Source organism: Procambarus clarkii, chromosome 13 (assembly GCF_040958095.1).
Source record: "Procambarus clarkii isolate CNS0578487 chromosome 13, FALCON_Pclarkii_2.0, whole genome shotgun sequence".
NCBI classification, from domain to species: Eukaryota; Metazoa; Arthropoda; class Malacostraca; order Decapoda; family Cambaridae; genus Procambarus; species Procambarus clarkii.
In genome coordinates this window covers 12,570,303-12,583,902 of record NC_091162.1, presented here as the reverse complement: position 1 = coordinate 12,583,902, position 13,600 = coordinate 12,570,303, and the positions used below count along the sequence as shown (strand labels likewise).

The 13,600-nt window shown below is 35.5% G+C and overlaps 1 protein-coding gene across 2 annotated transcripts; it reads right to left on the bottom strand.

Annotated features, from left to right (window-relative positions):
- Positions 1 to 1,554: 1,554 nt before the first annotated feature.
- LOC123757184 (DNA polymerase delta subunit 3) lies at positions 1,555 to 12,344 on the bottom strand. 2 transcript variants are annotated; one of them, XM_045740640.2, is made up of 10 exons: positions 12,208 to 12,344; positions 10,259 to 10,314; positions 9,495 to 9,612; positions 7,610 to 7,773; positions 6,657 to 6,765; positions 6,158 to 6,340; positions 4,566 to 4,889; positions 4,013 to 4,136; positions 2,578 to 2,763; positions 1,555 to 2,315 (listed from the first exon to the last, which is right to left on the bottom strand). In XM_045740640.2, exons 1-10 carry the CDS (start codon positions 12,280 to 12,282, stop codon positions 2,074 to 2,076), a joined length of 1,581 nt encoding a protein of 526 aa, XP_045596596.2. In that variant the 5' UTR covers positions 12,283 to 12,344; the 3' UTR covers positions 1,555 to 2,073. The 2 variants fall into 2 exon arrangements, with proteins under 2 accessions (XP_045596596.2, XP_069179746.1); XM_069323645.1 differs by lacking the exon at positions 12,208 to 12,344 and adding an exon at positions 11,978 to 12,117 and having other exon boundaries at positions 1,926 to 2,315.
- Positions 12,345 to 13,600: the final 1,256 nt, after the last annotated feature.

Sequence of the window (13,600 nt, the reverse complement as noted above, 5' to 3'; positions counted from 1 at the left end):
GGAGGAAGGTCACAGGAACACGTAAAATTTTTATTACATAATTTGTTATTTGTAATAGCTATCTCTCTAACAGTCGCATTATGTATTACAGGGTCGAAATAGAAGTAAGGAAATCAATTCTGGAAGATGGGACAGGATCTTCTAAAGAGAAAAACACAATGTTTGATCTTGATCATTACAGGATAAGAGGGGGGTTAAAAAGACTTCAGGACCAAAGAAGCATTTGTTTGTGAACTCTAACTGGTGGAGGGTACCATTAACGAAGCAGAGATGAAGGACAGTTGGAAAAAAATGGGATTCATGAGATGCAGAAGATGGAACTAACGGCAAAGGGCAAACTAAAGGCAAACATGTCGAATGTTTCCAAGGTACCAGATACTAGTGGAGTATCTAGTAGAACGAGTCCTGCTTGTGATATCTGGATTATTGTCAAGGGGCCTGGATTTTGTAGATTATTAGCTGTAGCCACTTATTTTTCAAAATTTGTACATGGCATAATTAGTAATTAGATTAAAAGCCATCCCATATACAGATTTTTAAGTGATATATATTTGGATACTGAAAAACATTTGCTAGTCTTTTAACTCTTCTAAAAGATCATATACTTTTGAAAGGGCATAATAACATCTTCATTTATAATCTTCCAATTTTGCTTTTATCATCATCCGCAAATTTGAAGATGTGGTTTGAGGTCTTTATATATATATTTGCTTAAACAGTAAATTTTTTACAGACAAGGACATACAAATTGGTTCAGAATACATTTTTGAGGTTGAATATACAGCACTGTATAACAAAACTACTTATTTGGTATTATCTTGTTGATGAAGGATCCTGCTATCATTGCTGACTGCACACTTACCTAAGAAATATTAACATTACACTCTACCTAATCAATTAAAATATGATACATTGCCGAGCATAAAAAATACATTTTACACCAGTTTCTATACTTCATTCTATAGACATTATTGGGCAAATACAGACATATCTGATTACTAAATTAACTTATGGTGTAAAGTGTACTGCACAATAATGTACGAGAAGAAGTTCATGCTTTATGCTATCACCATTCTATTCCTCATATACTGCTCAATTTGTATTATTCTTCAACATTTCAAAATATTGCTCAATTAAGCAAACATTCTTGCCATTTATAGTTTCAATTCGACTGTTTAAAACAAATGTTTGTTTTCACTTTATTTTCATCAAGTCAAAGAAAAACAGAGATAACATTACTCCCACATCCTAAATTTTCATGAGAGCTGATTACCAAACCACACACCAGAAGATGAGACGAGATGATGACGTTTCAGTCCGTCATGGACCATTACCAGTAAAGTAACGAAGTTGAAACGCCGTCGTCTCCTCATCTTCTGGTGTGTGGTTTGGTCATCATATCTTCAGCCACGTTATTGTGACTCATTGTTTTCATTAGATTTGTTTCCTTTCCATCAAAGATACTTCACTGCAAACGAAATTTGTCCCTTTATATATACATTACTACTGTACTAGTTAATGGACTAAAACAACACAGGTAATCAAATACTGTAGTTTCATAATCTCAAAAATTTATTGCAAACAAGTAAAATAATTGAACATTACTAACATCTGAGATCTTATTATGCTAAAACAAATACATACAGAAGTAATAATATAGGTAAAGGTAATCTACTAATAATAGTAAAATAATTTTCAGAATAAAAGAAACACCATGCAATAATACCAGTACTCACAGATAATAAAACCCCAAAAATTTTAAATGAGAAAATATACCAACAGAGATATTCAAGTCAGGATGTCTATGAACATTTATCAAAGTATGGCACTTCACTCCGTTACATAAACTTCAAACATTTAATATTTCGATGGATTTCTCTGGCTTCCTGAGGGAATCACAATATATATTCATAATAAAAGGACAAGAATAGACAAATATTCAACATAAATGTATATACGAAGTATCAAACCCGGGGTTGCGGTGGGTGCATTCAACCCATACAATTTGGTAACTAAAAGTAAGTATAATGCACTAAAACTGGCACTGCCAGTACCATCACTTTGATAAGTGATTCACTTTCTCTGAAAGAAATTTGTGATGTTTGGTTGTTTCTTTTTGGCATCTGCTACTTGGGATTTCTTTGTTGCCTTTGCAGACTTCTTTTGTGGTGAGTGTTTAGTCTTTGGAGAAATGTCTTTTTTAACTTTGGGAGAAGTTTCCATTTTTTCTAGAGGATCCTGTTCTTTCTTAGGCAAAGAAGTCTCCTCATCGCCAGGCTCATCAACATGTATATATTCAAACACCTTGTTTGTCACTGCAAGGGTAATTTAATAACATTTCAGTATGACTTATATATAAACCCATTTCTACTTAATTTTATAATGACTTATTTAACCAAACTAGATTACACTTAAAAGTAAGCTCTCTGATATATAATTAAAAGCAAACTCCCTGATGGACTTTACAGCATGTTCCTGCTCTTAGTGGTAAAACACTACTTATTTGTTATCATTACTATGAAATGTATCGATTACTTCACAACCTATAAATAGCAAGATTTACAAGACGCCACTCACCAAGGAATCCATCTTCACCAATATAAGTCTTGTCTACTTGTATCTTTTTCCGTGCCCGGCCTCTGTTCAGTAGATCTAGTGACTTAGGTTGTGGGGTGGTAGGGATTTCTTCATCCGAGTCGGACTCAACACGAACACAATCTTGTGCTGGTGGACTAGGAGGACAAGCTGGTGCTTCCTCCTCCTCTATTTATGGTCAAAAATTTGATATGTCATTCATTACAAATCATAAATCCTTAATATACAAATGAAAAAACACAATTAACAATTAGAACTGATGAACTTTGAACCGAGATCATATCAAGAGTAGTTATGCCTATATAATTTACAGTCCCCACGGTGAAGTGGTAAGACACTAGCCCTGTGTTTCACGAGCGCTTTGTCCTGGGTTCGTATCCTGGCTGGGGAGGATTTATTTGGCGCCAATCCTTAACTTTAGCCTCTCTTCACCCAGCAGTGAATGGGTACCGGGTTGTTAAACGATTTGGCGGGGTCGTATTACATGAAATATTAGGATTAAGGACCTGCCCGAAAAGCTATGCATGCTAGTGGCTGTACAAGAATGTAAGTATTCTTGTACTGTGTATTTAAATAAATAAATAAATATATATAACCAATTATTTGTTAATTGAAGAATACAAGACATGTATAATAAAATATAAGCAGGACCCCTGTCCCAAAAATCATCCGTCCCCACATTATTTACAAATTCAAGTTTAAAGGAAAAATGTAAGTAAACATTAGAAAAAGTTGGAAGAATATACTCCATCACAAGTGAAGCTACTATTTATATAATTACATAGGGTACATATATTATTACATTTTCAATTTTAATGGAGTTGGGAAGCATCAGTTAAAAAAAAAGGCAACAGTACTGTATACTAAATGAAAGCTATTGATAACAAATTACCCTCATCAATTTATTTGATTATGCACAGTACACTATAGAGCATTGTCGGTAAAACATGAACGGTAAACAAACTCAAATAATCTTAAACTACTGTAATTTGGCAATAGATGACAGTGATGAGCTCCCTTTGTCACAATGTAAACACATTTGCATCTGACCACATTCTGGAAGAATGCTAAACTTGTGATTTACTGAATACGATTTACAAGGACTTGTTAGGTTTCAGTTTTATACTTGTCTATTAACTTCTCTAGTACTGTAACTATTTGCTTTCCTAATATGCTGTCTTTGCTCCCTCAATAAATTGATTCAGCTTCAAGCAAGCTCCTCTCTAGTAAAGACCAAGATATTTATTTTATTTAAAATACAGTGATAGGAAATCCTAGAGTAGAGTACACATGAACGAACAAACTTGAATAAGTTTTACTAAGGCAATAAATTAGTTTGCATTCCAACATAATCTGATATACCTATCATGTTGTACCATTCTCAATCAGAAATGTAAAGAGCAACTTAAGAAATTACCTTCCTCGCTACTAGACTCCGAGTCACTAAGCTGCATGATCCTTTTACGCTTCGTCTTTGGAGCCGGGTCATTCTTCTCCTCCTTTCTCTTGTTTTTTCCCCTCTGTTGGCGTTCTTTTTTAACCTACATGAAAAAGTATGTTATTTTGTATCATATCACATCCTCCTATTTTATCACTATATTGCAATTACTGTATGTAATTTATTCTCAAAACAGTTTGAGGCTGAAAGCTTCTTGCTACTTACTCCATCACACTCGTAATGGCTTAGTGCTTTCTTGTGATAATTACTATACCTTACCTCAAACTAAGGTTTACTTGCATAAGTTTTACTATGTTTCACTGTATTATTACACAATTTTATGTAAATTAAAATATAAAAACCAAAGGCCACAAATCATAAAAGTTCAGTAAAAAATGATTTACAAGTCAGCCATTTTTTGTTTTGGAGAACTAGATAGAATGTATCATTACACATTGAGCCTAAATTAATGTGCCCCTAATTCATGAAGTGAGTCAACAAACAAGAATATCCCATCTATACAAACACATACCTGAATTGTTTGCTGTCTTTTAGCTCTTTTTGATGAAATGTCAATATCCATAGACTCGGGCTGAGATTCTTTTACTGCCTTCTGACATTCTTTCTTAGAGGGTGAGGATACAGCCGACTCTGCGTTGACTGGTGAAGATGTAGCAGAGTCACTCTTTATAGATGAGCACTTGCTAGACTTTGTTTTTGAGTCTGATGTCTTGCATGATGATGATGAATTTGCTGATTCTGAAGTCTGTGAGTTTTCTACAGGCTCTTTTTTGAAGAAAGCTGAAATTCCTCCCTTTGTCTTAGATCCAGCTGGAGATGACCCCTTCTTCGAAATCTAATTATATCATTAACATAAGAATGGGTTTCCAGTATCATGTCTAATATGACTGAAAAATATTAATTGTCTAATACTATACTGTACATGCAAAGTGTGAAAAAGGATAAAATGTGACAACACAAACAACCGTGGCAAACAAAATGCTGGAATTCTGTAATCATTAATATCATTATTGCCCTGTTTTCCACTTACATAAGGAGGAGTTAATAAGAACAGTTCTTTTCTAAGCAGAATCATTCAGTTGTTCCATAATGATATTTCTGTGTCCCTGACAAAATCCTGCACATTCAAGTAGGGTTGACCTACTACATAGAGCTGGAAAATAACAAAACCCCAGGGTACAACTGTGGCTAACAAAACCTTAGGGTACAACTGTGGCTAACAAAACCCCTGGGTACAACTGTGGCTAACAAAACCCCAGGGTACAACCTGGGCATCCCTGATCCAAGCCTGTAAAACTGTACACCCTGAGTGTTCCCATCTGGATTGCAAAGAGATGTTCCTTATCAATAGCATAGACAACAAAATAATAATAGAGACCCTTCCACTGCCCCCCACCTCTTCCTTGAAGTACAGTACCAGGTACCAAAAACTTGCAAGCATAAGTTCTCCCTAATTTGAGGATTATAAAATATATCTACAGCACAATACCTTAAAATTTTAGAAATTTTGCTATAAACCTTTAAGTATCTCACATGATAGTCTTTATTAGCATACTCTGATGTTTACTTATCTTTCTAAACAGGTATTCTTAACTTTCCTTACTCAAATAATACTCATTCCTTAATACTGCCTATTCTGGCTTAGTTCCTCAGACTACTCAATGCTAATTTGTCCTTGTCTCTTCTAATTTAATTAATTTACCTTTTTAATCTATATGCTTGCCTATCTGGTCATGTTTCATCATAATTTGTATGTTCCTCTTCAATTTCATTTTATTTCATCTCATTTCTTATAGCTTTGCCCCTTGATGAGTGAAATTTTTTCATAGATCTCAAATCCTGTGATATGTACCTATTCACATTAAACACAATCATTATCCTATACAGTATTAGACATTTTTCTAGTGGAGGGGTGGTACTGTACAAGTTTTAAATTATTCTGTTTCACTTGGAGGATATTGTGAAAGATTGGATGCCTCACAAAACATAGCTGATAATCTTCAATACTTCCCCACCCCATGAAAATGGGATGCAGAGTAATGGTGATAATTTTTACCTTCTCTAGATGAATCCACCCTCTCTTCTTTCTCAACCTGTTCCTACCTTTTCAGATTTCACTGCTTCGGTCTTTATATCATCCAATTTCTTAGTCTGACGAGCAAACATAGAAGCGATCTGGTTACTCTTTCCTGCTGTTTTGCTGCTACCAATCATGTGCTTGGCTTCTGTCTCACTGCTTGGCTCCTGTTTCACATTGGTTTTCATTTGTGATGGCTTGTATTTGCTCTAAAATAAAGAATTGGCAAAAAGGTTAGGTAAATTTATAATTAAAAAAATGTGTATACTATATACTGTACTTAAAACATATTCATACTATACATACATAGAGTATATTCCTATATTTCCCCATTAAATTTTTAATATTTTTAAAAGTACAGGTCCTTGTTTTGAACTTTAAAAATTGTTCCAACAGATAAATCCTTCTCGATTTTTAAGGTTTCCACTGTAATGAGGTTCTGATCTTTTAGGCTACAAGTACTCAACTTATAAGTGTTGATTTCTAACAACAATCAAAATACATATCATTTTACATTGCCTTTACCTCTATCTTTGTAGGTTCAGGTGGAGCCTGATATGCATTCTCTTGTTTTATTTTAGCCAGGTCAGCAGACGAGCGAACTTTTACTTCAGGACATTCAATGCTGCTGTATCTGTAGGTGAATTCAAATTCAAATAAGTTTATTGAGGTATAAATACACACAAAGGGTGCCTTTACCTTGTAGGTGAAGACATTAAATTATAGAAAATTATGCTTGCAATGTTAATAGTTATACAGCATGCATTTCACATCCATCTTTTCTCCATTTGGAAATTCTGTACTAGAAGCAACACTGTAATCCGATTCCAACTTTATGCAAGTACTGTACTGTACTGTACTGTACTATACTACCTCCTTCACTTAACCAAAATTTTTTTTTTAAATTATCAGGGGGGTGCCAAGCCATTACAACATTATAGCACTTGGAAGGGGTCAGGATAAGGATTTGGGAGATGGGGGATAGGAATGGTGCCCAACCACTTAAGACCATCGGGGATTGAATGACCTGCATGAAGCGAGACCGTCGCTCTACTGTCCAGTCAAAGTGGTTGGGTACTTATGTATGTATGTAATATTCCACATATACAATATGTGGAATATTCATTTTAGACTTAACTGAAAAGCATCATAAGAAATGAAATTCCTAAGCCAATGATTTTCAGTGCTACCCTTTGCTCCCCGCCATTATTTTGAAAGTTATGAAGACAATCAACAATGCACATACATATATGTGGAATATTCAGTATGGTATAGTTTGAGGCATATTTGTAATATAAACAGCTGAGAGGAAGACAAAAAATGCAACTACAGTAATAGATTGAAAGTGCGATTACAATAACATAGCTAGGCACTGTATACAATTAGGTACAATAAAATAGCATAAAAATCTTCTAAATTAAAACTTGTTTTGAATGTATTTTATACACTGTCTTATAATAAAAGAAGCAAGAACTTACCTGTTGATACTCATGATGTTTTCCTTGACTTGATCATAATTTGCAGTGTAAAGAACACTCATGTCGTGCAGTTTGGTCTTCTGAACACTATATATGTGTACTGATATAACATCCTTCATCTTAGACTTGACTGTTGCCAAGTTATCTTCTCGAACCAATACCACCTATAATAAAGCAAAATGCTGAATATGACAAAAATTCATAACACAAGTAGCACAATGGTCTATGTTCTCAGGTTGTAGCTGAGAGACTCGGGTTTAAACTATAGGCAGGACAGAAATGGTTCTGTCCTAGCAGTAAAATAGGTATTGGGAGTTAGGCAATTATTGTGGGTTGCATCCTGAAGAAATTAGTAGTTGGCCAATGAGCACCTTGATAAGCTTAAGTACAAATAAATAGATGTTAGGCTTCAATCCCCACAACTGTAAGATAATGAAGATGGGAAAGAGAAAGGAGACCAGAAGGTATTAACACCTTCTTGAATTTGAGGTATTTAGATTAGTAGGTGGTGCATCAAAAGCTAAATATCACTGCCCCATAATCACCGATTGATAAGCATGGGCTTCCTGTACCCAACTACAGGAATTAAAATTATATGAAAAGCGCTAAAGATGCATCATTTATATATTGGAAAATTGCATTTTGTGTGTGAATTACAATAGGCCAACTGTATTTTTATTCACTAAAATAAAGAAACTTGCTCCTGTATTAGAGGGCATATACTACTGAATTATAAACTAAGTATTCTAGGATTTTTTATTTATATTTTTGAAGGCAATGCAAGTTATTATGGAACAGTCTCACGCTGTGTCCACCTGAACGATATCCCGCGAGGTAAAACAGGTCCCAGCATGTCAACTGGGGATCACACACACATTTTTTTATACTTTACTCATTTGTAGCAATGTTTATTATAATTTATTATTATGTAATACCGGTAATGAAATATTCAACGGTAAATATTCCCAAATTATTAAAAAAATATACGGCTTAAAAATTTCAAATTATTTAAATGATGAAATTAAAACAAAATATTTAAATACAGATTTGATTGTGACATTTGTTTTATAGATTTCACTTTTAATTTATACAGTACCACAGGTTTTCCAAAAATTAAATGTATGTTTTATTTTACTTGCAAGCAAAAATTTTGTTTGGCCATGTCACAAGATTAGCAACTTTTCTAGGCAAGAGTCTATCACCTATTCAAAACTAAACATGGTTTCAAAGTCGTCTGGTGTAATACACTAAGAAACACAATATATAATGCTCTACCAAATCTAGTAAGACCCAAGTAAAATTAATAATATTAATCTAAGCTGAAGGAAAACCTGTGATGCCCTGACTTCCACTTTACCTTTCAGAAATCTTCCCTGACAGAATGATGGATACACATACTAATAATATAATCCCAAAACAAATTTCTACTTGTTGATCCAAAGTAATGTGAAGTTTAAACCAGGAATATGAATAGTAGGCATCCATCAGTCTCAGGAGACTATGGAGTTGCGCTCTGGTTGTCGGTCTGGAATGGCCTCACCGGGGCGCAAAGCCAGGGTAGGTTGATTCATGGGAGAAGCTGTTACCCAGGCAGCAGGTCCCTTAAAATACTACAGAGCAGTATTTTAAGTGTTTCAAGGGTTTGGTTTATATTTACTATTTAATTATTTCAAAGGTCATATACTGTATCTAGTATCACTGGCATTCACTTGGCAACTACCAGACACAATATCTATGTTTAGGTGACAAACATTAGAGCTTGTGATTGCCCCTTTCTACCATATTTTCTGATGATATTTCATATTTATTACTCAATGAGAGATTAATAACCCAATTATTCTTCAAGTATTACCCATAAATATTAATCCTTAAAATAATCACTCACCTTATGTACATCGGGATGGTCTTCCTCCCCAGCCACAACACCAGACACAAAATATGTTACGCTCAGGTCATCACCTTTGTCTGAGTCACGCTGACTTGTGACGAAGTGATACAGCATCCTGGACATACACAATAAGGTTATCAATATATATTTTTAAACTTTAACTCAACAACATGAAGCAGTATAATAAAGCAAACATGGCAGAGCCCTATTAATACAGTATTAAATCCAAGCAAACTTTAAAAAAACTGTAATCTTTGAAAATTGTACTATGCATCAATACTGTAATGGCTAGCCTTAATAATTAATGTCTGTATAAAGAGAGGGGGGGGGGGATATGGTAATGCTAAATATTTTTTAAACAATCTTTAGTTGTGTTCAAAGGGGTTTAATCAAATTTAATTAAATGCTTTATTGTTTAACAAGACTTAACACATTAAATGAAAACTAAAATTAAAAAACCAAGTCACAAGAATGCAACCAGTCCCACAAAAATTATGGTATCAATGGTTACTATGGATGGTAGTACAGTATATAATATGGACTCTTGCACTAAACAAAAAAAAGGTTAGGTTAAAGGTTTTAGATTAAAACGGGTTAGATTTATGGTAATTCTTTCACTTTTTGTTATGCCTTTTAGAATTACAGTACAGTAGTACAGTATGTATTATAAAATGTAAATTTTATGGGGGTACAAGAGTCCAAATGTTGTACATTCTCATCGATAGTAGCTAAAAATAAAAACATGTAGCACGCCAACTTACTGCTTGGCCACATTCGTGTGGACCCCCAAGGTGAGGCTCAGCCACTTATACGTCACCTGCCAAAATACACAACATTAAAATCCTAATTAATTAATTTTAAAACCTAATTTAAAAAAAAAAGTTGATTGATAGACAGTTGAGAGGCGGGCCAAAAGAGCCAGAGCTCAACCCCCACAAGCACAACTAGGTGAATACAGTAACTACAGTACCACTTTTAATAATATTGTAAATATAAATAAGATTTAAAATTAGGCTATACAAAAATAAATACATTTTAAGTAAGTAAAAATAAATAAAATAAGTATACTAAACTCATACATTCCCTCTTACATAAATAAATTGGAAAAGGTGCAAGAACATTCAACTAAATGGCTCCTGAAACTGAAAAAACAGCTATGAAGAGAGGTTACAGGTATTAAATATGCAAAGTTAGAGACAGAAGAAAATGATGATATGATCATTACATTCAAAACAGGAATAAAAAAAAAAAATTAATTATGAATAATTTTTCAAAGCCGCAACTTAAAGAACATTAGGACAGGTTAAAACCAAGGGAAAAAAACTGCTGAAAAAATATTAGAAACATTAAGCCATCAGATATAATCCAATATACAATACACACAAATATAAAAGTGCTGCATGTATTTATATTATTGTTAGAATACTCCTGTATTTCATTCACAATACTGTATACAATACCTAGTACACCAATATGTAAACCTAGAGATATACATGCTGATGGGGCAGACAATATTTTGGATACAAGCCAGAGGTTTTTATTGTTGTTAATTTAGGGATGATGATGGCACAAGTGCTGGATATGCCCCAGTGTTTCCATGATGGGAAAAGGAGGAGGCCACCAAGATCCCCCAACCCCTGACTTTTTTCAGTCAAGCCAGTATCAGGTGCCGTCTCCCAGCCTGAAGTCCCAACCAGGAACAGAAAAATATATCAACTTCCATGTGGCCTAAGGCGATAAGTGTGCCAGGCATTGTGTCCCTCTGAGCTACTGAAGGTGAATGCCTGACTTGCATACTGTATCAAGTCAAAATCTCATCATGTCCAGCAGTTGTCAGATAGAGCAGATGGCAAGACATCTGTTTGGTAAGGTAAGGTAATTATCAGGAGAAAAGGTTGAACCCGGTGTTCAGTACAAGCTTTGGAGGTACTGTGCTACCATACAGATAACTGGATACAGGCTCATAAGGCAATATGCTATTTGGTTCATGAGGTGAAGGTAATTGTATACTATTGCAAAGGACATTGCATTCTTCAGAATATAACAATGTAATGAAAGTTGAGATAATCAGGTGAAATTGCAAGCCAGTGTGAATACATGGCACTGGAAGGGATATAGGGACAAAAAGCTAGAGTATGAGGATGGGGTGAAGAAACGGTGCCCAACAACTTGGGCCATTGAGAATCGAACACCAAGCTTGTAAGATACAAGGTTGTCACTGTACTGAGCAGTCCAAGTGAAAGTATTGCAAACATTCATTCAGCCAGAAAACTACATGAATGTAAGTCTGTTAGTAGGCTGCTATCTCTGATGACAAATCTCTTATTAACTTAAATATGGTCCTGTAGTAGTGGTCTATGCTCTCGACTACAATTGGGGAACCAGGATTCGAAATGGGCTGTGATGGAAATGGTTGAGCATGTTTCCTTTCACCTGATGCTTCTGTTCACCTAACACATAGGTCCCCGGGAGTTAATCACCTGTTGCGGGGCTGCAACCTGCAGTAGGTCAGTAGTTCGACCTAGGAGAGTCTTCGATACAATCCTAACTACAGACATCCTGTCCCCGACAACGGGAATTTTCATTTTTCCACTCTACGCCATGAATGACAGATCAGCATCAATCCGGATGTGTTTAGACGTTCCCCAAATAAATCGCATATTAATTGCAACTATAAACATACAATCGACTTCAGCGGCTACGAACTTACAATTTTCCCTTCATCATTGATAAATTCATCCAGGTTTTCTAAATACATGGAGTCCATAGTTGTATCGGCGACCATCGTCACGGATTTCGCGGGAACTTCTATTTTGTTATGGTTGTGACGTCAGAAACCGACCGTGCCTCTCAGACCATCGTACACAAGCACAATGTTATTGTCTTATTATCAATTTAACCCAATTAAAAGCTTTATTTATAAATTGTTGTAAATTTAGAATTGGAAAAGTTTACACAATCACAGTATATCAGAATAAAGTACAATTATGCGGCTGAAAATTTGATACCCAACCCACACATCTGAAAATGAAGGGAGTGACAACGTTTCGGTCCATCCATGACCATTATCAAGTAGCAAGGAAGATCAAAATGGTCAGAATATGAGGTGAAAGCGAGAAAGTAAGAATAAACCATAAGAATATAGGTATAAAGAAAACTACAGAAGGCCTCGTGGTGAAGAGGAGGTAAAATAGAGACAAAAGAGATAGAAAATTGTTAGTATCTCGTATAGCTAGTTCCTGGCACTCATGCTCCTCTTCATATAGTCTAGGGTAGTTGCATAAATGCAGATGTGCCTAAATGTGTTAATAAATAAATAAGAGAATAAGAGTTAGAGGGATTCAAACTCAGCCAGATCACGTTTGTTAAGATCAAATGTTTAAATGAAATCAAATGTTTATTTAGGTAAGGTGCATACATACAAGAGGTTTTACAAAGAGTGATGGATTTATAGATAGGGCTAGTACATACTATGCCTAAAGACACTATTACGCAAAGCGTTTCGGGCATTAAAGATGGTAGGAGCATTTTAAATACGTACTGAGAGAGGCAAGAGTCGACAGCAACACAGGACTAAAATAATAGTGTGCCCAACCGATTCTATCTAGCCTGGGATTCGAACCTGGAATTCTCGTTTGTGCGTCGAGAACGAACCCAACTGTACTAGTGGGACTAAGGCTCATATTGAGCAAGGAGTGAGAGTGCATGGAGAGCGGGTGCACACAGGTTGCTGCACGCCACGCACCACCACCTATAACACAAGTTACAGTGTTGAAACACTCACTTCCCTACACTGTGCACTGCACGCCTCCCCACCATCTATACATTGGCATATAATTGATTGATTGATGAAGATTAAGTCACCCAAAAGGTGGCACGGGCATGAATAGCCCGTAAGTGGTGGCCCTTTTGAGCCATTACCAGTATCAAGAGCTGATACTGGAGATCTGTGGAGGTGCGACTGCACCCTGCGTGACGGGAGATGTCTCCCGTGTTGGCATATAATGTTGCGTCAGTATAAAAGGCAATACAGGAGCATGACGGCTGAGTGGACAGCGCTCGGGTTTCGTAGTCCTAGGGTCTGGGGATTGCTTATACTGTAT